At 41.8% G+C, this 27,280-nt stretch overlaps 1 protein-coding gene across 4 annotated transcripts; it reads left to right on the top strand.

Annotated features, from left to right (window-relative positions):
- The first annotated feature begins 1,208 nt into the window (after window positions 1-1,208).
- On the top strand, window positions 1,209-27,280 carry ZNF652 (zinc finger protein 652). Of its 4 annotated transcripts, none has more exons than XM_062018899.1 (7): window positions 1,209-1,488; window positions 2,537-2,632; window positions 17,211-18,356; window positions 21,648-21,795; window positions 22,073-22,188; window positions 23,401-23,545; window positions 23,957-27,280. In XM_062018899.1, exons 3-7 carry the CDS (start codon window positions 17,451-17,453, stop codon window positions 24,466-24,468), a joined length of 1,827 nt encoding a protein of 608 aa, XP_061874883.1. In that variant the 5' UTR covers window positions 1,209-1,488; window positions 2,537-2,632; window positions 17,211-17,450; the 3' UTR covers window positions 24,469-27,280. The 4 variants fall into 4 exon arrangements, with proteins under 4 accessions (XP_061874883.1, XP_061874885.1, XP_061874887.1 ...); XM_062018903.1 differs by lacking the exon at window positions 1,209-1,488 and adding an exon at window positions 2,104-2,144; XM_062018902.1 differs by lacking the exon at window positions 1,209-1,488 and adding an exon at window positions 2,314-2,413.

Below are 27,280 nucleotides of genomic sequence, written 5' to 3'. Positions count from 1 at the left end.
CACAGCGCTCAGCAGTGGTTTTCAGGGCTATGGAGTAGTCTTCACAGCTTCCCGGAGAAGGTGATACCCCTGTGAAATTCAGTGCCAAGCCTGGAAAGCTGCAGCTCTGATCCTCCTCACATCCTTCTGCGAGCCCCATACTCAGCACTGACAGAGATCTCCACCAGCAAAAAAACATTTCTTTACTTCTTGTCACATCTCCCTTGTACATCAGGCTTTGGCCCCGCAGGTTGGTGTAACCAGAAAACCACAGGCCAGAGTTAAGTAGTTATCAGCATTTCTAGGGGTGAGGAAGGTTTGAACAAGTGTGAGATGGGGTTTGGCATCACAACAGGAATGACTGACTCCTCTGGCTACTGTAAAACAGATATGGCCTCACTGGTGAGGCCTTTTCAAAGGCCTTACCTGGCTCCTGAGGAGCGGTTTTATCACCTCCGCAACACACGGTCCTTGAAAACGTGCCTCATGCCGAGGCCGCAGCCGCTGCGTGAAGCGTTACCCCCGTTTATCCGTGAGGGCCGGGGCTCGCAGGCCTGGTGCCGACCCGGCTCTCATTACGGCCATTATGCCCCCGGCTGCCGGCGGCAGCGCTGCGACCAGAGGCCTTCACTGGAGTGACAGAGGTGCTCACGGAGCGAGGCAAGGTGAGGTGTGGGTCGGGGTTAGCCGCAGCACGGCGGAGCGCTCGCCACAGCTCACCCGGCTCAACTGACTGCAATTAGGGCGGCCTCTCTAATTACCTCAGCAGAGTAACGGTCGGGCCCGCGCTGAGGGGAGCCAACACCCTCTCCCGCCTTCCCGCCGCGCGCCGCCTCACCTGAGCCCCGCGGGGTGCCGGCCCCTGCGCATGCGCGGCGGCGCCCCCGCCCCGCGCCTCACCTGCGCTCCGCGCTCCCCTCCGGCCCCGCCGCAGCCTGAGGTGAACGGCGAAGGGCGGGCGCGGGGCGAGCGCCCTACAGCGCATGCGCCCGCGGGCGCCTCGCGCCGGCCGCCCTCCCCTCCCGCCTATGGGTGTCCCGTCCCCCGCCCCTCGGTCCGACTCTGTCCCGCGCGCGCTCCCCTGCTCGTGCACATCCCCCACTCCCCCCCCCCCCCCCCCCCCCCCCCACCGCGCGTGCGGCAACCACCTTCCAGGCGCGCGCCCGCAGCGGCACACACACCACACACACACACGCGCGCGCGTGCGCGCGGCGGAGTCGCGAGACTGGCTGCGGCGGCCACGTAGCGCTGCGGCGGCGGCCGAGGGGAGCGGGAGCCGCGTCCGCTCGCGGCGCAGCCTGGGCCTGAGCCCGAGGCAGCGGCTACTCGAGCGCCGCGGCGGCGGTTGAGGGGGCCGAGCGGAGGGAGAGAGGGAGGGCCCCGGCCGCCCTGCCCTCCGCCCTCCCGCCTCGCCTCCTCCAACCTCCCTCCGCCGCCTCGCCTGTGCCCCCCTCCCCTCGCCGCCCGGCATGGAAGGCGGCGGGGGCGGCCCTGAGGGGATCGGCCTGGGTGAGTGTGGGCCGCCCGCTTGGCTGGGGATCCCTTTCCCCCTTGTCCTCGGGCCTGGCGGCAGCCGGTGAACACCACTAGGCCCAGCCCGGGGGTGGGTGACGGAGGGAGCGGGGTTGAGCCGCTTCCCGGCCTGGAAGGGAGCGGGGCTGGGCGGGAGGGGGGGTTGCGGTTGGGGGAGCGCCGTGCCCGGCCTGGAGCTCCCCGGGGGGAGCAGGGTGCGACCAGGAGAGGACTCCCCCGGCCGGAGCGGGTGCAGCCAGGGGAGCCTCGCGGGAGGAGGGGGGCGGGCTAGGGAGGAATGCTGCCGGAGGGCCGGGGGATCAGTCCCGGCTGCTGCACCCCGCTGGGAGGGATCTGTGCCACCTGCCTGTGGGAGGGAAGGTGAGTTATACGAAGCAAGTGTGGGGGGTGGAAATCTTGCTGCATTTGGCTCTGCTGGACTGCCTTTCCTCACCTCTCTTCATTTTCTGCCTTTGCTTTCCATCCCCCTCCAGCGGAGTGGTGGCATGGAGGTGCGAGGGCCACTGGCAGCCCTCTCCTTCCTTCTTGTCACTTGCTAATTGTACAGCCACGACCGGTGCACGGTCCGCGATTGTTAGGAGGGAACGCGGTTCTTTAATGCGCTCGCTCCTGGGACTGGAGTTGTTGAGTAGGTGAGGAGATGAAATGTTACCTTTTACAGCTGCGGGTTATGGGTCTAGGTGTGTGAGGAGAAAAAAATCAGTTGTTTTCTCTCTTCTTCCCCTTCTCTTTGCTACCAGGACAGATGAGGTGGTATGTGCACCCTAGGGTTTAGGGACTTGTTTTGATTTTTAACTGCCTCCCGTGAAACTTTTGGTCCTGTGGCTGTCTTGGTCAGGTATTGCTAGAAGAAAAGAGATGCTTCAAGATAGTGTGTCTCTTTGGTCTTAAAAGTATCTATGTAAGTATCTTTTAATCACAACAGAGTTTTGGTATCTTGTGCAGTGGGAGCCTTTTAAGTCAAAGCGAGGGAAGTACTGCAGACAAAAAGGATGTGAGGAATGTGCATTTTTTATCTTTTCAGGGGATGACCTGAGCTGTATTGTTCTGGGAATGGCAACTGGCACATGCTTTGTTGACAGTGGTGTATGCGCGGTGAATCAAGAGAATGATGGTGGAGGTATGTGTGTTCCTGCTGAATAAAGGAGGTGTAATGTGCAAGCATTGATTTGTGAAGGATGGTCTGGTGCACCTTGATTTGCCACCGTGCTGATTGACTGCAGCTTGATTGTTTGCTGTGAAAGTTGGGCGCTCTCTCTCTCTCTGAAAGCATCTGTTGTGTATAAAACACATTTTATAGATGCAAGACTGTGGACACTGGTGGGGTTAAAAGGGCTGTGGAGCTGCAAAATGTCCTTTCAAAAGGATCTAGTGCTTTACGGTAACAGATAATTTTCATCATTTACATGGGTCTAGTGTTCTCATCAGTACCTATTTAAATTCCCTTTCTCTTTCTGCCTACACATAAAGTTCATTTTTTTTTCTGCTTTACAGCAATTTATCAAGCATTTGCAATATGATTGTCCTGAATGAAGAGCCCCATCCCTGTCCCAGGCAGGCAAGGCTTGAATTTGGGTGTTGATAATAAAGTTGACATACAGAGTAACCTCACAGTGTAAGTTTGTAGTTGAGGGACAGAAATTTTTAATGCTTTTTTTTTTTTCAAAGAATATGTATTTGAAAGAAAAGTGCAAAATTGTGAGGGCTTTTTATTTCTCTAAGCAATTGTATTTAATAGGATGTCAGAAACATAAGATTTTATTTATGATTTCATCTAGTATTTGGTGAGTAGTATTTGTAACTACTTCATATTTGGTTGCAGTGATTGAGATTTAGGAAGCTCCGTGGCTTAGCATTTGTAATACTTGTAGCAAAGCTTTCAAATATTTACGTGATCAAAAGAGACCTTTGTACTATAGACTTGTGAATTTATGTTAAAGTATTTAATTTATTATATTGTTACTTCTTCTCAACTAATACTGACACAGAAAGCCTCTAAATGATGTTTTCTGGAGAGTAAGTTCTTCAGTATTCAGTATGAATGGTTAGGTCTATGTAGGGTGTAAGTTGTAACAGTGGTTCATCAGGTTCTGTTGTAAGTGCAAGACACAGGGATGTTCTGTTCATACTCTCTTTGCCAGGATCGTAGAAGGTGGAAATGTCAGACTGAGAGATACAAAATTCTTGATATGTACAAGGAGTTGCTAGTAGGTCAAGCCTATTTTTCTGGTGTCACATCACCTAGAACATGAGATGTACCTGCAAGAGAACAACTTGGGATGAATCCTTTGAATTCATACAACTGCATTAAATTGGTATTTTCTATAAACAAGATTCCATCTTCCAGTCCTGATATCATGTGCTGTATCAGTACCTAATGGAAGAGTAGTGTACCAATAGCATATTTGAGATAGGCGCAGGTATATTTAAAGTGATTACAAAACTACGTGTCATCAGTGACCTATTTCTCTGTGGCACGCTATAATATGCCTTATCAAAGAATACATTTCTAACCCCACAAAAAAGGCAAGCATATCTGGAAGGAAGTCCCAACCAAATGAGGAGATTGGTGCGTTCTCTAATGACCTGATTCTGTGGATTATTGTTGTATTAAAATATTTCACAACTGTTCTCTTGGTTAAATTTCTATATCACAGAACAAGCTGATCTCTTTTATACTGTGAAACAGCTTTCTCACTACAAGATCCAGATCTTGGCTTCTAAATGGAAGATTAAGTCAATTTTAAGGAAAGTAATTTTTTTTTTTAGAACAAAACACTAGTTTACATTTTGCTAAGTGTTTGCTATTAGTCTTTCCAGAGTGTTATGGTAACAAAGTTTGATGATTTGTTAGATGTTTTTCCCCACACAATGGTTAGAAGAAAGTGGGATTTTGTGTGGAGGTAATTTTATTATCATGAAGTTAGGACACTTTAAATATTAATACAGTCAATGAGCAGATACTGCCTACGGTTGACATCACCCTGTAATGTCCTGAGCTTCCTCAAGCTAAGGAGGCATGGTTTGATTATTTCAGGCAGTGTTTTCTAATAAGAATGTGTAGATTTTAACCTGTCCTTTCTGTGACTATGAATGCCCGATTTCCAATGCTTCTGTTGTAAATACTTGGCAAAGTTGTGAAAACTTTGCAATGATTCCTTTATAGTATCAAAAGCCTAAGTAACTGATCTCTTAACACAGAAGGATATTTTATGTAGAAGTGACAAATTTTATGCCTTTATGAATATTTTAATAAAATATTATTTGTCCTTGAAATTGAAAATGCAGTTTAAACGCATACCCTTATAAGTAAGTGTGAATAAAGTTATAGACCATCTTAGGTCTTAGCAAGATCTTAGTTTTCACTTTTGGAAAGTAGGTGGAGTTTGCTAATAACTCTTACATATAATCCATGTAGCTCTGGTAACTAGTAAAAGCACAAGAGGCAGACTTTCCTGCTTCAGTTGAAATATTTGTTATAACACAAACTTCCAGCATCTAGTATCTGAATTGCCTTCACCAAGTGCTTGATTTTCCAAGTGATCTTAAAATGAGAATTTTTAGGTTGCTCCTCCCTTCTGAAAAACAATTGCATAGGGAGTGAAACTGGCAGTAGCTCTGGTGCCAGCAGCTTAAACTCATTAACACAAGCAGCTTGCGTTAGTTTCCTTGACACTTTCAGACACCCTTCCCTGAGGAGGTTTCAGATTAGTAGTTTTCACTCAAGAGAAACATTTAGCTATGCTAAGCAACTACCAGCACAGTATGCTGTGTTGCTCTCTTGTTTGTGTATTTTAAAGTTGTGAAACTTGATTCTTTTAGTGGAAAAGTGATTTTAAGAATATAATGTGAAAGGCAAGTGATCTGGCTTGAAGACAGGTCACTGGAATTGGGACCCATGTTAACATTTGAGGCAAAATCTGTTAAGCCAGCTTGATTCTCTCCCAGGTACTAAATACAAGTGAACAGAAAGTTTTTCAGATGGAATTTTGGATAGATATTTGTGGTACCACTGCGAAGACAGGTGGCCTGGTAGGATAAGGTAATAGAGCTTTTCTTTTTTTGCAAGCAGAAAGTTTTATAGTTGAAAATTTACAGACAGGCATCCATGGATCCTCATGCCTTCTTTTATGGGAATGTTGTACACAGAAAGTTGCAAATATTTGAGCTGGAGCGTAGCTGAATCTTGCAGGTGCAGAAAGCTTACTAGAACTTTGCTTTCCCTATGACTGACTAGTCTTGTGGAAAACAGCAAAAATCTGTTCTGAACTCCACAGTTGCTTGCAGGTCATGCTTATTTAAGCCTTTTTAGTGCTTATGTGATGAAAAGGGAATTACGGAATTTTTCTTAGCATTGCTATCTGAAGACAAATTACATGCAATGACAACTGTGAATTTGAATGGTAGAAGGCAGATTATTTCTAACACAAAGCCTGATTGCTATTAGTGTCTAGTATCCTGACACACAGCAGATACTGTAAACTAGCTGTGTCACTGTAATATTTTTGGATGTTTGCTGAACAGGACTATTTATGTTTCCTGATTGATGAAGACATTTTTTGCTACATATGTTTTAAAGAAGAAGCTCTCCTTCCTGCTCATGTAGGTTTTTCTGGTTCTGTCCTTTCTAACAAAATACACTGTACAGTGACAGGGGCTCTTTCCTTAATAACAGTAGCTTTCCCTTTTTTCTTTTTCAGGCTAGTATATTTGAGGTGTTACACATGTAAATGGTGGGGTCAGATGCCTTGTGATCCCTCAGTATATTTTGTATGCTTGCTTTCTGCAGTAAATTCTCCAAGTTCCCTGTTCAGTGATGTGGACTGTGCTTATTAGATTTCCTGTGTTTTAACTGCGTATCACTTTATGAGGGACTTATGATAGGTGTTTAATGCACTGTAATACCAGTGTAGGATTGACATTATGCAAATACAAGTTGTGGTGTATAGATGTGACTTCAGAAGTCTTTGGCAGGGACAGAAACGTATCCTAATAAATCTTCACCACATATGTCATCCAATAGTAGTAACAGCTGCTGAGAATCTCTGCTTTGCGTTATTTTAATGTGCATGTCTTGAATCATTCATTTCACACTACCTGCAGGACAAAATGTATTAGTCAGAGTGAAATGCCCTGATGACTGCATTTTAAAGGTCTGAGGAAAATTATGTCCTGAATATAATTGCAACTTTTTGCCAGGCAGTTTTGTTTTAACGCATACTTCGTCGAACTTTCCTTCTTCTACTTGTAACTTTCTAAATTCATTCCAATAATCCTGGGTTTTTTGGTGTCCTTTAATCTTCTTTCCTTAAACTAGTCTGTTTCCCTTCTTCTAGATTTTCATAGCTTTTCCTCTAACCTGCAGATTTCTTGATGAAGGATCTCACCTTCTACATCTCTTTGATAATTACTTAGCCTACTTCTAGTACTATAAAATAACTTAACCTCTCCTGTGCACAAACAGCTTTCATTATCCTACACTCCAAGCACTTAAAGTTCAAATAATAAGATGAAGTTGATTATCACTGCTGTCAGTGGACACTCATTTTCCTTTCTCACCCTCCATTTGCATGTATTATCCCAGTCCTATTGAGATTCTTACTGAAGTGCTATTTGCTGTCCTATTTAGGAAATTAAGTAACTTGTTCCATTTTTGCTAAGAGGGAAAATGAAAGTTTTTGGATTTTCTTTTTGTTGTTTTCCCAAGTGTTCTCCCTCTCATTCTGAAACTTGTTGGGTGCTGTAAATGCAGCATCTCATTGCTGAGATTTGGCATTCATGTGCCACTGGGTAGGTCCTGAGGTGTTCTCTGTGATGCTTTGTTCAGGCCTCTGCCAAAAGATGGGTTTGACTTGAAGTCTATAACTGATCCTACTGTTCTTAAAGATAAATCTGTGGAATGAGATTGTAACATGTCACTAAGGAGAGAGAAATCTAAGACTATTTTCATAATAATTGGGAACTTAAATGAAAGCATGAGCCACACAAAGGCTGAAGTCATTTGGAATAAATTCCTGTTTGTAACAGGTTCTTGAAAAGACATAATTTTTTTAAACCTTGATTCTTAAGCATCATCCTCAGATTTTTTTCCCCACAATTTGTTATTGTGCTTGTGAATCTCTTACCTTGGTATTTTATGGAAGATGAAAGCCAGAATTCGCCTGTAGGATAAATTGATCAGGAAGCAAAGTCTTGCAATCAATGGTAGTATTCATAAAGTTGCTTGGTGAGCTGGTTCAGAGAAGTGATCCAGCTGAAAAATTATCCCAGACAAACTGATTTCCCAAGGCATGCCACTTTGCAACCATGAGATTGCTGGTGTTGGCATATAAATAAAAGAGTGTACTGCCTCCTCTGGCAGCCACACAGACCTAGATCAGATTAAAATGAACCAGTAAGTTTGGCCTTAACTGATAATTGCCCTCACTTTGCTCAGAAGGACATTTAAATACAAACTAGAGAGATGTCCAAAGCTGCATGATGAATTAGAGGAAAAACTGGGAATGAAATCCACTGTTTTATCAGTGGTAAGAGTATTTATACTTGAGAATTGCAACTGTAAAACATTTGAAGGCTGAAATGAACTGTTGCCATTGTACAGTGTCTATTTTGATCACACATAGACTGGCTGAACAGCACTGCTGTGTCTAACTCTCCTAATTTCAGGGAGAGTGCTTGCAAAGGTAGGAGATGCGCAAGTGGGAGTTTGTTGAGATATTGCTACTTTGTTTGCATCTCTTAGAAGCTGATACACTTCTGTGTTAAGTGTGCTTTGGTAAATTATGTAAATATTATGAAAGAGACATTTTCCCAAAAAAGTTTATGCATCTAAAACAAACTGTGTGTAATATTGTTTCAGGAGATTAAGTAGGTAGTAGTTGGTGCTGGAAGATAACCATGCTGAATGGTTATTCAGGGTTTACAGGAGCATTGTGGAGTTGTGCAAGAGGAAACACCGACAATAGTATAGTTATGGTATTGGCACATTTAGACTTTGTCAACACTACATTACTGAAACTTCTGCTGGTGAGTTGTGCTTGCAAAAAGACACATGTCTTTGCATTAACCACATTAATCACTCGGCCTTGATCTGAGTAGTATCTAATGATTCAGTAGTTAAAATACTGCTAGAAGTTGTAAACCTGAAACTCTACAGGCAACTGCAGGTGTGTTTTTGTGGACAGTATGAAAGGAGGAGATGCTGAGAACAGCCCAGGTAAGGAAAAGAAGGGAAAAGCTCCATGTACTAATTTTCCATCAATGCAGCATTTACCAGTGGGAGAGCTGTGAATCATGCTCCTGGCTAGTGCCTTTGCAACTGGGTAGAGGATAGTTGTGCAGCTGCTACAAGATATTTTTTTTGTTGCTATGGAGGTTTTTACAAACTTGTTACTGGTTTCAAAGCCAAAATTACCCAGTGTGTAAAGAGCTATAAATGAAAAATTGAGAAGATTTTAAACCTATCTGTAAGCACATTCCAATGATGTCAGAACAAACTTATTTTGGAGAGATCAGATTCACACTTCATGAAGCTAAAGAAGATTTTGCTATTTAAACCTTTTTTTTCTGCTGCATAACACTCACAGAAAAGTTCCAAGATATTTAGTGGGTTTTTTAAAGATAAACTGGTAGACTGGAAATGAATCAATGTTTTTTAAAAAATCGACATTAAACTGTTCCTGAGGGACTCTGTAAAGTGTGTAGTGTCATGCTCCCAGCTCAGATGAGATTATTTTAAATATTCCATTACTATGGTGTAAAAGATAAATTACACAGGAGCACATTCTGAGCTGTTATGTGTAGTACAGGCTGGTCAACAAAAAGCTATAATTCAAAGTGAACCTGTCTGTGACTTTTCTTGAACCAAACCGATCTGTAAAAAGAAAACAAACCAAAACAACTTCACTGGTACTTCCATACTGCATTTTGCAAAGATGTACTTCAGGGCTTGGTATGAGAGAGATAAAAGTTTACTATTTCCTGCCAGGTCAGTGCTCCTAAACCAGGAAAAAACAGCTTTCCTCCACAATTTCCTCCAGGTGGAAGTTACACCTGTCAGCTTTACTTTGTGGACAGACAGTTTACATTTTTTTTTAGCTTCTCAACTTACCACCATCTACATATTCAAAGACACAGATAACCATCAAGAGCCTCTTTCTCCACACCTCCTCCGGGAGGAAAAATGCTAACTTTGGGAAACAGAAATACAGATCTTGATGACAGATTTCCCTTTTGTTTTCATGCAGCTTTGTCTGTAGCCTATATTGTTAGTGCAATCATTTGCCATCTTAGGATGTTAGTGATGTTGAGTGTCATCACTGGCATCTATGAATATAAATGACTTTTAAATCTTAGTGCAGTTTTTGTTAGTGTTCAAGATAAGTGAACAGATAATGATGAAAGCAAGAGTTTTTAAAGCAAAAAGGAATCTTGCCACTGAAGAAGAAAACTAAGCCATAAAAAGTGATTAGGAACAAAGAGTAGTCTAATGGGTGAAACAACTGTCCTTCCTATCACAGCAGTGGGTAGTTCTGAGCTTCTGGCACTCGTTTTGATGTGTACACAAATTTCAAGGGACAGATTTTCTGTTAATGTAGTCATATAAAGCTTTTTGCTTCATGTATATGTCTTCAAGTTATTACTTTTCTGTAATTGTTTGATAAATGTGAAAGGTAGTCATGACCCATGAATGACTACTGTGGAGTGGTAACTCCCTGGGCTTGTTTTAATCTTGCTTTTGGTTTCTTCCATTGAAAGATATAGATGAGAGACAACAATAAATTTGAGTACAAGGAAGTTCCTAATTCAGTCACACAGATGTTAAATTTTTACATATTTAAGATAATTGTAAGGGCATAGATTTTTAATTTGAATATAAATTAAGGGGGACCAGAACTTCTTTCCAGATGGTTTTGCCTAGGAAAAGAAAAAGATTGAGGTTTATGGCTGTCATATCTAACACTAGTTCACAGCCAATAGAAACCCTTCAGCTTATTGCAAAAGCTGACTTGTTATAATGCTGCTCAAGTCTGAAATGGCAGCCTTGTAAACTATTTTCTGTGGAGATAATGCTTGAAAAAATTCCATATTCATGGTTCTGGAAATCCTTTGTCTCTGAAACCAGATTTCTAGATACAGCCAAATAATTAATCTTAAGAAACAGAAAAACCTTGAAGGTTTTTTTTGTCGTTGTTTTTGTTTTAACTGCAGGATATTATACATGGCATTTTTTCTGGAATTGGAAATACGGCCTGCTTCATTTTCCATTAGACTCCTAAATACTCACAGGCAAATAGCCAGCTCCATAGAGTGAAAATATGTTGCCTGCTGAGTTAGTGAGATACCCATCATACATTATTTTAGGAATGGTTACAAAAAAAAAAAAAGAGGTGGGGGGAGAGATGGGACAATCGAGGTGCTGTGTTGCCTCATCAGGCTTTCCTACATCACGACCCCATTGTCCATGCCTCTGCCTGGACCTTTGCTTTGAGAACTGGACAGTATTTATTCACTCTCCAGTCTTTTGTTTCCTTGCCAAGAGCCACTGCAGTACTCTCAGTTCTTGCCAACGTTGTTGGATTTTATGATGTGTTTGTCAATTTGCTTAGTTGTACCAAGACTAATCCATTTGAGCAGAGTTGCCCAAATGTGTGGCAGAGCTTTAATTTCACCAAAACAGAAACCACAGTGCCATACACTGTTTTATGGCTGGTCTTTCATATGTGTTGCAGGGAAAACCTGTTTCAAACAGGTGATGAGGGAGGTTTTTTTTCTATTTTTCACAGAACTGTCTAGGAATTGTGTGGTGAATACTGAGCATCCTCTTGCCGTGTTATACTGTATTTCCTATGTCTGTCAGCTGCACAGAATTGTCCTTTTGATACAGTAGAAAGGATTAAGCTTCCCTCCTGTCCTTTGTAGCTTTACTAAAGGTGAATCCATTGTAGATACCATCTCTTAGGTGGGTGTTACAAGCTGTCCCTTGACTTCTGGCAGATTGTTAGCCGCAGTCCTTTGTATTTTGCATTTACATGGGCAAAGGCAGGCTTGAGTACTCACCCACAGAAATGCAAACGCTGTGAGGATGTGCTGACTGTGTCTCTGTCTTGAGATAAAACTTGCCACTTAAGAACATATTTTCGGGTTTTTTTGCATATAAAGCAGCTGAGATGCACAAGAAAGGAGTAATTGTGCGATGATATAAATAATTCCCTCTTGTGTTATAGTCCTGATTACTCTTATTACCTTGTACCAGATGTGTTTTCCCACTAACTGGGAATTGCTGTGGCTGTTCACTGTTCTGTTTCGTGCACCTGTTCTTCAAACTGTGCAAGTACATTGAAAAGTTTTGGGTTTTTCTTGAATGTGCTCTGAAATATTCCTGATGCATTGAATGGAGGTAACTGAACCTTTTGAGTCAAATATTTTGTATTTTCACATTGTAGTATCTAGTTATTTCTCGCTAGTATGCTTTTCAGAGTTGACGTTATCTAAGAGCAGAGCTGTAGTGAGAAAACATTAATGTTTTGTTATTTTTAGGAAAATCACGGCAGAACTTTGTGCTGGGCAGTATACTTAAAGCTAAGTTGTATCTGTGCAATTGAAGTTATTTTTTTACCACATTTTCTCATATTTCTGTCCTGTCTGCTGATTAAACAGATGACTTGGAACTGATTAATGAAAGTGAAAAATCACACCCATATTTACTTCTGCATTTGTACTTACCAGAATGATGCATTTTCTTACCAGCCTTTCAAAATAAACACGTGTGTCAGTTTTTCATAGTTCTAATATTTCTTCTGTATCCAAATAATATGACTGGTAAGTATGAAAGTGTTTTACTTAAAATTATACTGCTCTTTTGAAAGGGTTGAGTTACAGTTGCATTCTGAATTCACATAGGTTTTAGCTGTAGTGGAAATTTCTAACTCATGAGGAGAAAGGAAGCGTGGAAGCTGGGCGGGCCTTCAGTTTTGGTTAGAAATTTGAGTGGTAGTCAGACTGTAACGTGTTCCAGGTTTGGCATAATCTTAATTAATTCTCCCAGCCTGCAACCACTGTCATACCCTTTATCTAAATGTAGTTTCTTCAACAACTACTTGACTAGTTTGAAATTGATGCATTATCTTACGTTATTTATTTATTTATGCACATAGTGGTTTCACCACTTGTAAGCTTCATGCAAATCTAGTTGCCACAGGACTTAATGGAGCTACTGGGTTGTAGCTTCCAACCAAAAGACAACCGAGATCCTTACAATTATCAGATTGTTAACGCATGTGCAAAACGGCATTATCTTTAGTTAAAACACAGTTTGCTAGCTGTAGTCTGAGAGAAGTTTTGTTTTATGGAGAGAAAATGTCAAATTTCAAGATGCTCAAACTTTCTCATTGAGCTTTGGTTTGTGTACAGTGGTCAGTACAGTTAAATGGCAGAGTGGAAAATTTGTTAACTCCTTGACACGCCTCTTGATGTAAAAGCTGCTGTTAAACTGACATCTGCCTACTCTGAGACTGAAGAGGGGAAGAAAAAGATACTTGGGGGATTGTTTTGTGTGACAGTTACAGGTCCTTTGTTGTAAAGGAAGTTTACACATAATTTGTAATACCAGTGTTGTGTGCAGTTCTGTAGCTGTGGCTCCGATTACCCCATGTGTTAGGTGCTGTATATTTTTGAAGAAATAATTTTGTCTTGGTGTCTTGTGAGCTGTATTGAGGTTGAGAGCACTTCTTACTCTAGCAAGTGAAATCTAGTACAAGCGTCCAGTAAACAGAAACAAGAGATAATGTTCTGTTCCTGCCTTGAAACGCTGTATTACAACAAAGAAATAAGATAATGGCTAACAAAGTAATGCATTTTTACTGTTGGACATGGACTATTGCAATCTTTTTTCTTTTCATAGTATTCACTGTTCATGCAACAAGTTAGGTGAGCTGCAGGAAAGCCCCAGGCTCTTACTATTTCCTTCTCTTATCCTTTTGGTGTATGTAAGGACTTCCGTGGCATATGCCAGTCATTTGTGAATTGACACATGGGTATTTTTTTAAAGAAGTGTTCTGGTCCTTATGGCTGCCTGGGAAGAGTGGGAGGAACTTCCAGATGTTAACTAAGTAGTAAACTGCTACACTGCTGTCTTTGTGTCTGTAGACAAATCACCCTTGTGCCTGCAATGCTTCTAGATTAGCCAACCTACAGCAAAGTTAATCAGACAAGGGCCTGTCAATTTTCAGAACTAGTATTGATAACTTTTCTATGGGCAGCAATTAAAGAACTAAAATTAGGCCACTGTCACATTGACCAGAAAGTGGCAGGGTCATTGCTGGTTGTGGAGTGCATCGAAGTGCCTCTTCTGTCCTTCTGTGCGAGCCTCCAGAAGCGTACAGGCAGTGAGAAGGAGCAGTTTAGAGTACATCTGTGGAGCTGGCAGCCTGGTGCAGCCGCTGGCAAGCAGCTGTGGGCCACGCAGGGTTCACAGAGCTGCGCAGAAATGACTGCGCAGCCGCTTCACTCACTACAAAAGCTGGAAGAAGCAGTGTTTTTCTTTACATCAGAGCCTGCTGCTGGTGGATACTTGCCAGAAGTCAAATCTTAAAGTCCTTGGCACAGGTTAGCTGAAACTAGGAGAGCACCAGACTATCAAACTGGTCCCTCTCTGCAGGCAAACTAAGGGCATGCCATTCAAAGTCCTTCACTAAACCTCCGAGTATGTTGTTCTTGCTCTATGCTGATTTCGAGGCATCTATTGAGCTAAAATTGAGGCAGGTAATTGTGCTACCATTTTCTGCTCTAAATTGTTCTAATTTTAGTGCAGATAATGTGAAGAAATGTGGTTTTTCTTTAGAAGCAGCGAAAGCAGTGTATGAAGTGTTGCTCCCACATACACATGCTTCCTCCACCTACACATTTGTCTGCAAGTTGTTTGTACGTTTTTCTGTGTTTGAGCCTTCAATATTCATAGATCTGCGACATTCATTGTATGATCTTTGATTGTGAAGTGTTGCATGTACCTCACAGTTCATTCCGTGCTGGTAGTACAGTTATTCCTTAGCTTTATGATAGGCTTCTTCAAAAATTGCTTTGAGACTTTGTATCTTTTTTTTTGTTTTTAATCAAACCTGTATTTGCTGCCTTTAGTAGTGTGCTGAAAAACACACCATGACCCCAAGCTGCTTATCAGCTTTAAAAAAAGTGGAATCACCTTTTTAAGGCAAAAATAAAACCACCCAAGTGCTACTTTCTTACATTTGAGAATAGAAATTGAAAGGAAAAACATTCAATTAAAATATTTTGGGCAGTATTTAAACTACCATCTCTCAGAACTGTCTGTAGTTTAGTAGTGCAAAGATTATATAAAATATACAAGAGGGCTTTACTTTAGCAGCTGTTTGACTGTTAAATAATGATGTTCGAAAGTTGTGGGTCCCTTGAGGGTAGCAGGCAGTGTATTCAAAGTGAAAGTAGGTTACTGATTCTGCAGAGTGAAGTGGTTTTAAGACCAAATAGCTTTGATAACTCAGAATAAGCCACTTTGTTGTTTTTATTTGAAGTGGTACTGTGTTCATACAAAGTGATTTATTGTACAGAATGCTCTTTAAGAAATAAAGCAGGATAGGTAAAGAGAATCATTTGATACTGAGTAAATGGGGAATAGAGGTAAAGCTTCCTTTTCATGACAAGGGTTTTTTTTTCCTTTTCTGGCTTTCAGCAGTATCCTGATAGCCTTTCAATTTATTCCTGGTACTTGTGAGAGATGCTTAATGTGCTGAGGAAATAATTGCATATCATTTTCTACGTGACAGAGACATTTTTCTGAGCTTCTGAGTAATTTATTAAATTTTGTTAAAAGCTAAACTGGGTTTCCTCATCCTCACTGGTTCCTGAGGGCCTTTTGGGGTATAGGGTTGTTAATTTTGGCTTGAAATCACAACCAGCTAATTTTGTTATTTACCAGCTTTTTTCATCTGAATATTGTTTGTGATCACAAGCCAATGTTAACAGCCCATCTCTGCCTATTTCCTGGCTCAGCTGGATCTTGACGCTTGCCTTCCTGCCTCACCTCTGGAGCTGGGACCAGAGACCCTGCTGAGTACGCAGCAGCGGGAATAGACCCTGCTGTTGCGGTGCTGTGAGTCTGTCTGCAGGTCACTCTGTCAGGCATCTTCAGAGTGCCTTTGGAACACATTTGGAAATACTGGAGAACCATTCAAGAAAGTGTTTTCAGTAACTTAAAGCTGGGAGTCAGACAGCTGGTCCGGCGTTTCCGCCCCAGTGTGTCGCATCGCAAAGGTTGTAGAGCACAGTTCACTTGTCTTTATTGTTCAAACTACCAAGACCATTGGGAGGTTCATCTCCTTTCGGAATTCATTTCAAAAGGGGAAATTTCTGGTGGAAGGGTAAAATAGAAGCTGTAACACATGATTTGTAACAAAACATGTTTGGATGGATTTGCTATGTGGGGATTAATTTAACTCAGTATGATATGGAAAGAAATTTATCGTCAAAACCCATGTCTGTAAAATTGTTTTAGGTTGGTTGGGTTTTATTGTTGCTTCAAGAATAAGACTAATAAAAATGACCAGATGATTCTGCAAAGTCCAAGTGTTTTATACCTGTCTGCTGGATTTAGCCCAAGCTTATAGCCTCAAGGAAATTTTGAGACTCTGGCAGCGGGGATCCAGTTTTCTTCATGCTTAGTTGCTCAAGCTATCTATTTTCTGTTAGAGCCCTTCTCTCCTGTAGTCATGGGATGTCTCTTAGGCTCTGCCCATAATGCTCCTCTTCTACACCGTTTAGTAACAGGTTTAGCTCTGACTATGCTGTTTGGTCAGGAGTTCCTGTGTATTTCTGAATTGATCTGCACAGCCAAAAGTCTTGGCTTGATGTCAATACTGTGCTACCAAAATGTAGTTGTCCTGGTGAAAATAGACGTGGGAGCCTAGGAGAGAGTAGGAATCACGTGGCATTTTTTTTGCAAGAGGAAGTAACAGGATCCTGGTCAAATTCCAACTTGGATAACTGCAAGTGAAATTTAGATGGGCAAATGTAATATTGTTTGGCTACTGCATTGAGGAATAAGTAGTTGGGGGAAGGGAGAATGAGACAAAAGAATGCCTTAAGTCAAGAGTTTGGTGAGACTGTGAGGGACCTCTGAGGCGGAAACAAGCAGGGGACATGGTGTTCTCTAATCTGATTTATTGCTGCGGGTTGAAAATGTCTCCATTGAAATTCTTCATGCGTATCTACATTAATGGAATGTTTTTTGATATTACATGTCCTCTTTCTGGATAAGGATGGGCTCTGTTTGGGAGTTACAGGAGAAGAGTTATTTCTGTGTAGGTATGCACCTTGTTTGACAGAGATGCATACAGGAGTAGAGCAGAAGCTTAGGGCCATTGGTGCTCCCAAGAATCAGCATCTTGGTCTTGCATTGAGGCAGTGGTCTTTGGCAAGTAGGCAATATTCATTCTGTTGATTTCTGTATCTCAGGAGTCTAGTACCAGTTCTGGTCCTCTCAAAGGTGTGCATATTTGTACCTGACTGCCAGTTTTGCTTGAGACTGTGCTATAGTACAGCCTACCCCCAGCAGGTAATCTGCTCTGTGCTTGTACCCTGCTTGTACTCAAAGCAAAACAATTTGCTGGAGGTTTTAGTGATTATTCTTTTTTAACTGACTTTGTTTTCTCTGTTATCTCTTATAGATAAAATGTTCAACGGTTTGTTGGCAACTTTCTTCAGAAGAATAACTACTACTGCTCGGCTCTTGCCATAATACCAGAATTCTGTGACCTACATAACAGTGCTAAACACCAGCAGAGAATCATATTTTTGTTCATTCTGTGTAGATGGAACAAGCATCGGTTTTGAGCGTCCATCCTGATCTAAAGCTGCTTACTTGGTTTTCTGGGATTAAAGGTGCTTGATGAATCAGGGCTCCCCAAATGAGTCAAACAGCCAATTCTTGCCAACAGTTGGTTGAAAACTGTGCCGCACATGTAGCAGGGATGGCACAAGAGGACAGTCGACGTGGTCAGGTGCCACCCACGTTTTATCATGGTGCCAGCCAGGAACTTGATCTGTCCACCAAAGTATACAAAAGAGAGTCAGGAAGTCCTTACTCTGTGTTGGTGGACAGCAAAGTGAGTAAACCACATCCCCATGAAAGAGAAGAGCAACCATATTTCAGGGAAAACAGATCGGTAGGAGAGGTCCAGGCTGTGAAAGAAGATAGAGAAAACTCTGACGACTCTGAGGAGGAAGAAGAGGAGGAAGATGAAGTGACTTACAAAAGGGAGCAGATTATAGTAGAGGTAAACCTTAACAACCAAACATTAAATGTATCAAAAGGGGAGAAGGGTGTCCCCTCCCAGTCCAAAGAGACTGCTGTTCTTAAGACCAGCAGTGAGGAAGAGGGTGACAGTGGGGAAGAGGCCACTGAAGACAGTAGTGATTATGAGGAAAATGAGAGGCAGAAGAAAAAAGAGAAAAAAGTGGAAAAAGTTAGTGTTGCACAAAGGAGAACAAGGAGAGCTGCATCTGCTGCAGCAGCCACAACTTCCCCATCACCCAGAACTACAAGGGGTCGTAGAAAGAGTGTGGAGCCCCCCAAGCGTAAGAAGAAAGCTGCAAAGGAGCCCAAGGCACCTGTGCAGAAATCAAAGTGTGAAGAGAAGGAGACTTTAACCTGTGAGAAGTGCCCCAGGGTGTTTAACACACGCTGGTACCTGGAGAAGCACATGAACGTCACTCACAGGCGCATGCAGATCTGCGACAAATGTGGGAAGAAATTTGTTCTAGAAAGTGAGCTGTCCCTTCACCAGCAAACAGACTGTGAAAAAAATATCCAGGTAGGTTTACTCACCTGCTTGCCAGATTTCCATACCTTCTGTTGTGCCCTGGATACAGCTAGCGGACACTTCAGAGGGGGAAATCTTTTGCACAGCCCAGGTTCTGACTGAGACCTTGTCTCTACATATCAACACTTTGATGTCTTCCAAAAGAAGTAGATTGCAGGGAACAGAGTGTACAGCTGACACCTGCTTTAGCAGAGCTACTCAAGTATTTAACTGCAAGTTGGAAAAAACGCAAAGCTATTTTAACAAATGTCAGACTCAAGAGTAGCTGGCATGAAAACAAGTGCATTTGCAGGAAAACCTTTCTTCAGGTGCTGAACACCAACGACTTTCACTAGCTTTAAAGTTCAAAGTGTCCTGAAACTCAGTCACAATATGTCCAGGTATGGTTTCAAGGGAGAATAGAATTATGGCACTTCACTGGTACTGGAATTAGAAATTTGCAAAGTACCAGAGAGGCAAGCAGGTGAGAAAAGAAAGAAGCTAGTGAAGTCAAGATTTGAACTTCTGTTAAAAGGTAACATTTAAAATGCTAATGAGATAATTATATACAGATAATTTACAGTGGTGTTCATGTATGCATATGGAAGTGTGTGAATTCAGTGACCAAATCTGTTCATGAGCCTGTCCTTTTCCCACTGTAAAAAACTCAGCAAATCTCACTCATAATATAAAGGTCTCTGGCCTTTCTCACCAGAAGATTTGCAGCTTTTAATTTTACACAACAATGGAAGCTTGTGTTGGAATAGAACCATTTTAAAGTTTAGGTTGTGGAAAGAGTTTCAGAGTTTCTGATTCATCTGTGGTTTGTACTTTGCTCATAGGCATCTATGTTCTCATGTAACTGGGGACACTGTTGTTTTTTCTGGCAATTCAAACGTGCTGCGTTTTGCCTTGTTAAACTAGGCAATGTTGCCACCTACTTCTGAAACAATCCCACTGCCAGCATGAAGCAGCTTGAGTTCCATTTTTGTGCAGCTGAAATACTGAGAGTTTGTAGGGCAACAAGTTTTTTGTCTGTTCAGTGAGTTTTACCAGAAAAATTTAAGATGTTTTTTGTTTGTTTGCTTAAATGCTAAACTGAATTGGTATTCAGTTCCCACTGTGTGGGAGACAGCTCAACTATTTATTGCAATTTCTCTTTGCTATAGGACTCAAATGCAGCTCTATATAACACTATACTGTTTTTCCTTGTCTTTCAGCTCATAGGAGGAAGACTGAAGGAAGGAATTTAATATAATGAGTCTAGAGCATAGTTAGTAAAATACATAAACATTTCAGTTTTTCCCTGCAGTTTTTAAAATAAATGCTTCAAAAGTTTAGTGTACCAGGGAACATTTAAATGTAAATTTAAGGAACACCCTGTCATCCCGGTGGCTTATTCACAACATAAAGTCTTTTGACTTTAAAATAGGAATTCACAAATAGTTTGAACATGTGGTATAGAATAGAGAAGGATCCTATAAGCTGTGCACACACCTGCTTCTGAGGGACTGCATTCCTATGTCCCAAAGCAATAAGAAGAGAATAAAAGGTAGAAGTTGTGTTTTTTATCCAGTACCAGAAGAATCAGGTGCAGAAACTCTCCCAACTATTTCTAGTGCCAGAAACTGCTAGTCTTCTTCAAGTTCTCCGTATTCACCTATAACCAACCATTATTTTTGTCCTGACATTTGGAATGTTTCACAGCTGTCTGCTAATTTGTTTTTATTACACTTGGCAAAAGAAGTAAGGTGATACAAAAGGTGTACATTATTGTAGGGTTTAATATGTCAACGGGGATATGGAGTTTTGTCTAGGAAAAAAAACTGGTTTGATTATGTAAGTGATAGTTGAATTGATAAACATGGCTGGGTCCTCTGTTTTTCACCTAAGTGATGGGATATATCTTTTCCTAGATAACTTCTGTGTTCCTTTCAAAACAAACACCTTCAAAACAAACACCTTCACAGAATTTCTGTTGTCACCTTACACACTCTGCGTAGTAGCTCTCTGTTAGTGTTCTAAGTTACTTGCTGCTGATAAAGTCAATTAAATGGAGGACTGAGCACTTCAGGGTACTTACCTTAAATCAAGGAATTTTTATCATTTCTTAGCATTGCTTTACTCTCTACGGTTGGGGTTTTTCCCCTCAAGGGCTACAGTTTGTTCCTCACATGTTCCAGAAGTACCTACTTGAGTGCAAAGGTTCTTGGAGTCAGCATGGTGGGCACTGTACCAGAGTTTCCAATCCTGCAGAGACTGAAGCACTGTGGGAGCAGCGTAACTGTCTGTGCAGAGAAGGAACAACTCAAGTTGGCAGAAGGCATAGTATTTGCACTTTCTGCAACGAACAGCCTACAGCCCTTCTTAACTTTGAGGGAAAATGGGTAACTGATTGGCAGAAAAATGGAGATGTACCAAAAATCCCCAAACACTTCAACAGCTAACAAGAAATAACAAGCCATAATTCCTTCCTCTCCACTTCAAAGGTGAAAATCACTTGGTATCCTCACATATGTGTCTGCTATCAAGTTTTGCAACTAAGGTGATTCTGGAATTTTCAAAACTGTACAAGGATTTTTAAAATCAGATTTTAGCAAGAACTAACTATTTGGGGGGGAAAAAGGATGCATGAAAGCCTGTGGATCCTGCTAATCACTGACTTTCTGGACACTTCACAGTAGCTGTATAAATGAAGAGTCAGAGCATGAAAGGCAGAGGTGACAACTCGCTTTGCTGTATGAGCTGTGTACCAACTCTGCGTGGTCAAGAGCTGCAAGATGGAAGCTGTCCTCTGTATAGAGCTAAAAGGATGAGAGATTGACTAGTTCACAGGCTGTTAGACCTGGAGTGTGAGGCATCACAGCACTGTGGTGAAAGCCAGGGCTGGATGTAGAGATGACTTTAAGGCAACTTGTTGGTGCTGACCTCCTCCACCTCTGTTGGCTTCTTCCTACACCAGCAGCAGCAGTGCTTGCGAAGTTACCTTCTCTGTATTGGCTCCTTGAGGGCTGCATCCAGCCATAAATGCTGTTGTGTTTTGGAAATAAGTTAGTACAGTGGCTGTGGTGGTCTTTCTGTGACACCGAAATGCAGGATGTTAACATCCTCTCTGATCCTGCTTCATCTGGCTTTCCTTAGTGTAATTGTTTCAAGTATGAAGCAGTACATGTAAGATGAAGTACAGTCTGAGACAGCATACAGCATTTAGACCTGTTTTGGGCTTCTTTTTGTCGTAAAAGAGGAAGAGGCTTAAATCACTGAATCCTTCTAATTTAAACTTCCTTTATCCCATTCATACAGTGCGTTTCCTGTAATAAATCATTCAAGAAGCTCTGGTCCCTCCATGAACATATCAAGATTATCCATGGATATGCAGAAAAGAAATTCTCTTGTGAGATTTGTGAAAAAAAGTTCTACACCATGGCCCATGTGCGAAAACATATGGTTGGTGAGTTATTGATCAGCACTTCTGTTGGTTCCGCTCATAACGTGTCTTTGTGGTTCTTAACTGATAGTGGGTGTTTTGGGGAGAATAATTAGGCAAATTGAGTTGTGTGTGCTTTATCCTTAGCAAAAAACTTCAGGTCTGTAGTACTGGGCAGCAAGCAAAATATGTGTATATGTGCTCAGTAGTAATAATTTTCCTGCTCAGAGTTGGAGAGAAAAATTGGTTAAAGAGCTGTTTGCGTTCAAATGACCCTCTCTAATGTACTGTTGTGTTGCAGCACACACAAAGGACATGCCATTTACATGTGAAACCTGTGGAAAATCATTCAAACGAAGTATGTCTCTCAAAGTACATTCCCTACAGCATTCTGGAGAAAAACCTTTCAGATGTGAGGTGAGGCAACAACTGTCAATATCTCTAGATACAGTAGTATAAGGTACAAAATCAGTAACACTGTTGGTAGGTGGAAACTTGAGTTGACTGATGTGTCAATGAAGTGCAGTTTCTCATGTAGAGAGCACAGTAGGAGTGCATCTAGCAGCAGTTCAAACCAAAATGTATTTGGTTTGTTTTTACTGCTGGCTGTCCTGTTTTTCCTCAATGAGTACACACTAGAGTGGGATTTGAATCCTAGTTTTCCCTGGTGTTTGTCACCTAATGTAAATTATGTCAATCCTCCCTGTCCTGCCCAGTTACTTGAAACAGTTACAAGTTGCAAAACTGGAAAGTAGTTACTGCTTGATTTTCACTTGTGGGAAAAACTATTGTCCTCACTGCAAACTGAGTAGAATGCCTCCTTGAGATCTAAGACAGTGCTCTGTATTTGCGTTTCTGAAACCCCAGTGTATGTGTTGGGATGGGGGAGAATATCTCATGGGTGCATTCATGTGTATTTGTGGCTAGTTTTATGCCTGCCCTCAGGAAGGAGAAAGTATGGGACAGGCTTACTTGGGCATACGTATGTCTTGGGGCAGACATATGTCTCAATCATCTGATGGGGATGCTTGTGGGTATCACATGATGGAGGCAGTGGGGGTGCAGAGCTGTTCCTGTTTCCAGGCCAGGTCTAATGGGTCCATGAAGTGGGGCATGGCTCCAGCTGGACACATAGTAATGGCAGTAATGCAGCCAGAGTACTCTTGGGGGTAAGAGTCAAAGGGAAAGAAATTACCTCATACTAATGAATAATAGCTGGAAAACAGACTGGCTTGCTGAAAGCCAGGCTTACTGTTGAGCTGCAGCGGGTTTTGCTGTGTGAGCAGAGTCCTCTAGTGGAGGCGTGCAAAAAAAGCATGCAAAAAGCTCCAAATGATACCTTGAGCCAACAGAAGCACTTCAGTTGGCATAACGGTGTTTCTGCCAAGCTTTTGCCAAAGTGCTGTGCCAGCTAAAGGTTGTGACTGTTCCACACTTCTTGCCGAGGCTTCTCTGCCAGCAGACTTTAGTACAGACCAACTTGTACTCTCACTAAATAGTGTGTTTGTGTGAGGGTCTGTTTGTGTACTAGTTCAGGTACCCTATATTCCTTCACATAGTGCATTTGGGTGTTGTCCCATCTTGATGTGTGATGCCTGAATGTCATGGTTTGCTGTTTTTCTGTTGCAGAACTGTGATGAGAGGTTTCAGTACAAGTACCAGCTGCGTTCCCACATGAGCATCCACATTGGGCACAAACAGTTCATGTGCCAGTGGTGTGGCAAAGACTTCAACATGAAACAGTACTTTGATGAGCACATGAAAACACACACTGGTAAGAACTTAACAAAGAAAGGCACAAGTACCTCCAGAACAAAACCTTCCCTATACTCCCAGCTGTATTCCTTTCCTTGGAATTTGGGATTAAAACTATTATCTGACCTAGAAAATCAGATAAGAAAAGTTAACTTACTGCTAAATGTAACTCTAGTCCTGGGAGTCACTGCAGGAGAAAATGAGAGACATTATTTTGGTCTGAAGGAACCCCTTGTAAAAGATTGTCTCAAAATCCAAAGGTGAGAGTTATCATAAAGACTGAGGACTTCTGTGGCACGGCTGTGTCTGCTTGCTGCAGGTAGCAGTCACAATAGCTTTTAAAGGATGCAGTTTGTTTTCACAAGTATGCTGAGGTAAGTATTAGCATGTATTTTGTGCCCAGCTGATTGCCCTGTCTTATGTGTGGCAGGAGAGAAGCCCTTTATCTGTGAAATCTGTGGGAAGAGCTTCACCAGCCGCCCAAACATGAAGAGACATCGCAGAACTCACACAGGAGAGAAGCCCTACCCGTGTGATGTGTGTGGCCAGCGGTTTCGATTCTCCAACATGCTCAAGGCACACAAGGAGAAGTGCTTCCGTGTCACCAGCCCCGCCAATGTGTCAACTGCTGTCCAGATCCCACTGTCCACGACTCCTGCTACCACAGTCCCTGCTGTAGTGAACACACCCACCACCCCAGCCCCACCTATCAACCTGAACCCAGTGAGCACGCTGCCTCCACGCCCCATTCCCCACCCATATTCACACCTTCATTTACATCCTCATCCTCACCATCCACATCATCTCCCAGTTCCCCCGGTTCCTCATTTGCCCCCTCCTCCAGCTCTTTTTAAGAGTGAGCCTTTAAATCACAGAGGCCAGAGTGAGGACAACTTTCTGCGACACCTGGCAGAAAAAAACAGTTCAGCGCAGCACCACTAACATCTTTGCTTCCTGCCAGCTCTTTTCCCATGTTATGTGCACGGAAACATGCCCTCATGGAAGTACGGAGGGGTTACTCAGTGGGGATCTTTGTCTTTCTCTTAGCCCCAACAAATGGTCCCAATTTTCTCCCTCGAATTAGTTAACAAACAAGGAAATCCTGTTTTGGATCAGCAGCGCTCGTTTGAACCTGGGAACCAACAGGACTTAAACCCATCTGCTTGAGTTTTACTGGTGACTTTTATAAATTTCAGAGACTGAGACTTGTGGAATTTTATAATTTCGTATCAGCCCATGAGGTATGCTTGCTTTTATATCCTGGACTTCTCCTCAAAGAGGAGATAGACCTGGTTTTCTTTGTACTAATCGGAAAGGCTGTGAGATTAATACAGAGCATTAATTGTATCACTGTGTATCGTAATGGATTCTTTTCAGCTTCTGGTGCTGGCTATGCAGTGAGCCAGCCACGTATCACAGTATATTCGAGCATTACAAGGAAAGACAAAAAAACTTATTGTTTGTGTAGCTCTCCTAACACACTCTTTATTTTACTACAGAAATTATTTTAGAGTTTTTTGTATAGACCTATTTAGTAGTCTGTTTCTAAAATGAAATGTATTTCAATAAGCGGTGTAATTTTTTCAGTGTAGCTGGACCTATGTTGTATAATAGATAAATTTTTATAATCATCAAAATGTGATTCTTAAAAGATGCGTATAGCTTCTATAGTTAAAAGTTATTCTTACAACCATACAACTTTAAAGGTGCTTCAGAGAAGATGGGAACCCAAAAGGTGTCTGGAAAGGTTGCCTCAAAAGTGGTGTTGATTTCAGAACTTTACGTAATTTATTGTGGTAGGGCGGGGGTTTTTCCCTCCTTTTTTTTAACCTTACTTTTCCCTTTTCACAGTTTCCCTTAAGCTTTTTGGACAAGGACCTTGGGATACCGTATTCCTGCTCCACAGGTTTTCATTAGTTCAGTTGGAGTGAGGTATGAGATGGATTGGAAAAGGAGCCCCTCAAACATAGGGACCCACTAGGTTGGGAAAAGAGAGTCACAAGCGGAAGGGAAATGGAGACAGCAGAGTGGAAAAGAAGTATCTCAAGTCAGCCAAGCATCTTTTCTCTGTGTAGGAGAGCTGAATTTAGTGGCTTTTCATGGTATGATTTTAAATTGGGGATCATATCAAATGCTGCTCATCATATTGCTTTTTGGAATTCCTGGAGTTGTTAGGAGAAGGGAATTGAGTGAGATCATAAATGTGTTCCTGACTGGTTGATTTTAAGAGTGAGCAGAGGAGTTTGAACGAGACGATGATGTTTCAGTTGCATTGTGAAGAAGATGCTGATAGCACTGTACGTACCATGTGAAGCTCTATCCCATAAACGTAATGTGCATAAAATGATGGGATGCTTTCTAGAGGTTGTAGTCATACTTTTGGCAAATCTGAGTTTTACAATTGTAGGATAGGAAACTTCAGATTGTAGGCATGTCGTCGTTTCATGATCCTGGGAGGAGGCAATGAGGGGGAAATGTCAAGTTTAGTGCAGGGATGGTGGGCTGGAATGCCAAATGTATGTTTTAACCAGTGAGTAGCAGTTATTTTTTCAGGTTTGTATTTCTCTTCAACTAAAACTAAATATAGCAGCATTATGCAGTCTAGGAACTTGTTGCCACCTTCAGTGAAGACAGAGGCCCAAGGCAAATGTACTGTAAGTCCTCTTTTCCTTAAAATTCCTAGTCTTCTGTGCTGCTTTTTTTAATTGGATCCCACCAAGCTATACATCCAGAGATCCTCATAGGCAGAGGTCAAACTCACTGTTCTGCTTGGTAATGAACTGGGGTTTTGTGGCCGATGGGATTAACCCTTTTTTCTTTCGAGATAGCAAAAATGGTGGAAATTCTTCCTGGCATTACTTCGTCAAGGTTAATGCTGTTAAGCACTGTATTTTGGAAAAGCATGTCCTCTGTCAAGAGTTGTTTCCTTTGTTTGAGGTATTTCACCATTTTCTATCACCTAAACATTAATGTTGTGTTTTTTTAATAACAAACACAGGAAGCTTTGGGAACCAGAAAGGGCAATTTTGGCCCAACAAACATACTAATTTTTGACTGCGCTGAAACCCTTTCCAGCATTTGCGAAAAATAAGCCAATGTTTTTTAAAATGTTTTCTCTATAATATTTATATACACCCTCTTACTTTCTAGAAGAAAAAGGCAGATATGAAAGTGAATTTCATGATTATGACTGTTGTATTTACTGTGGCTGGTCTGCCCCGGAGGTTCAATGCATTCCACGTCACGTCTGCAACCTACATTTCTGTTGTGCCACTATTTTATGGTCAGGCCTGTTATTAAATGATTTTTTTTTTAAATGCTAAAAAATCCTTGGTAAATCAATTGTATTCCAGTTTTACAAAATGATTTTTCTTCTCAATAAATTTACAGTATTAGGCTGCTATTCAGAATCCTAACATCTGAGACAGTTTTTTTTTCCCTATGATTTAGTTCATAGCAATGATGCACCTTGCATTTTTTACCTTACAAGACTTACAAACTTTCTTTCAGTGGAAGATTAAACTATCTAACCCGCTTAACAGTCTGTCAAAATGGGATGTTATGTCAACAGATTCCCCTTCTTGTCTGGGAACAACTATACTGGTCTAAAAGTGTGATGTCTTACAAAGGATTTATTTAAGCCAGAAGAGGAAAATGAGTGTTACAAAAGGCAGGAAATTCAAGGTTGAGATTTGCTATGGCTTCTCCCCTCTGCTTAAATTTGCATTGCTGTGCACATCTTCTACAGAGTTTA

The sequence above is a fragment of the Colius striatus genome, chromosome Z, assembly GCF_028858725.1.
Source record: "Colius striatus isolate bColStr4 chromosome Z, bColStr4.1.hap1, whole genome shotgun sequence".
NCBI lineage: Eukaryota > Metazoa > Chordata > Aves > Coliiformes > Coliidae > Colius > Colius striatus.
Note: the sequence above shows the minus strand (reverse complement) of the source record. Positions and strands in the feature narration are given on the sequence as shown.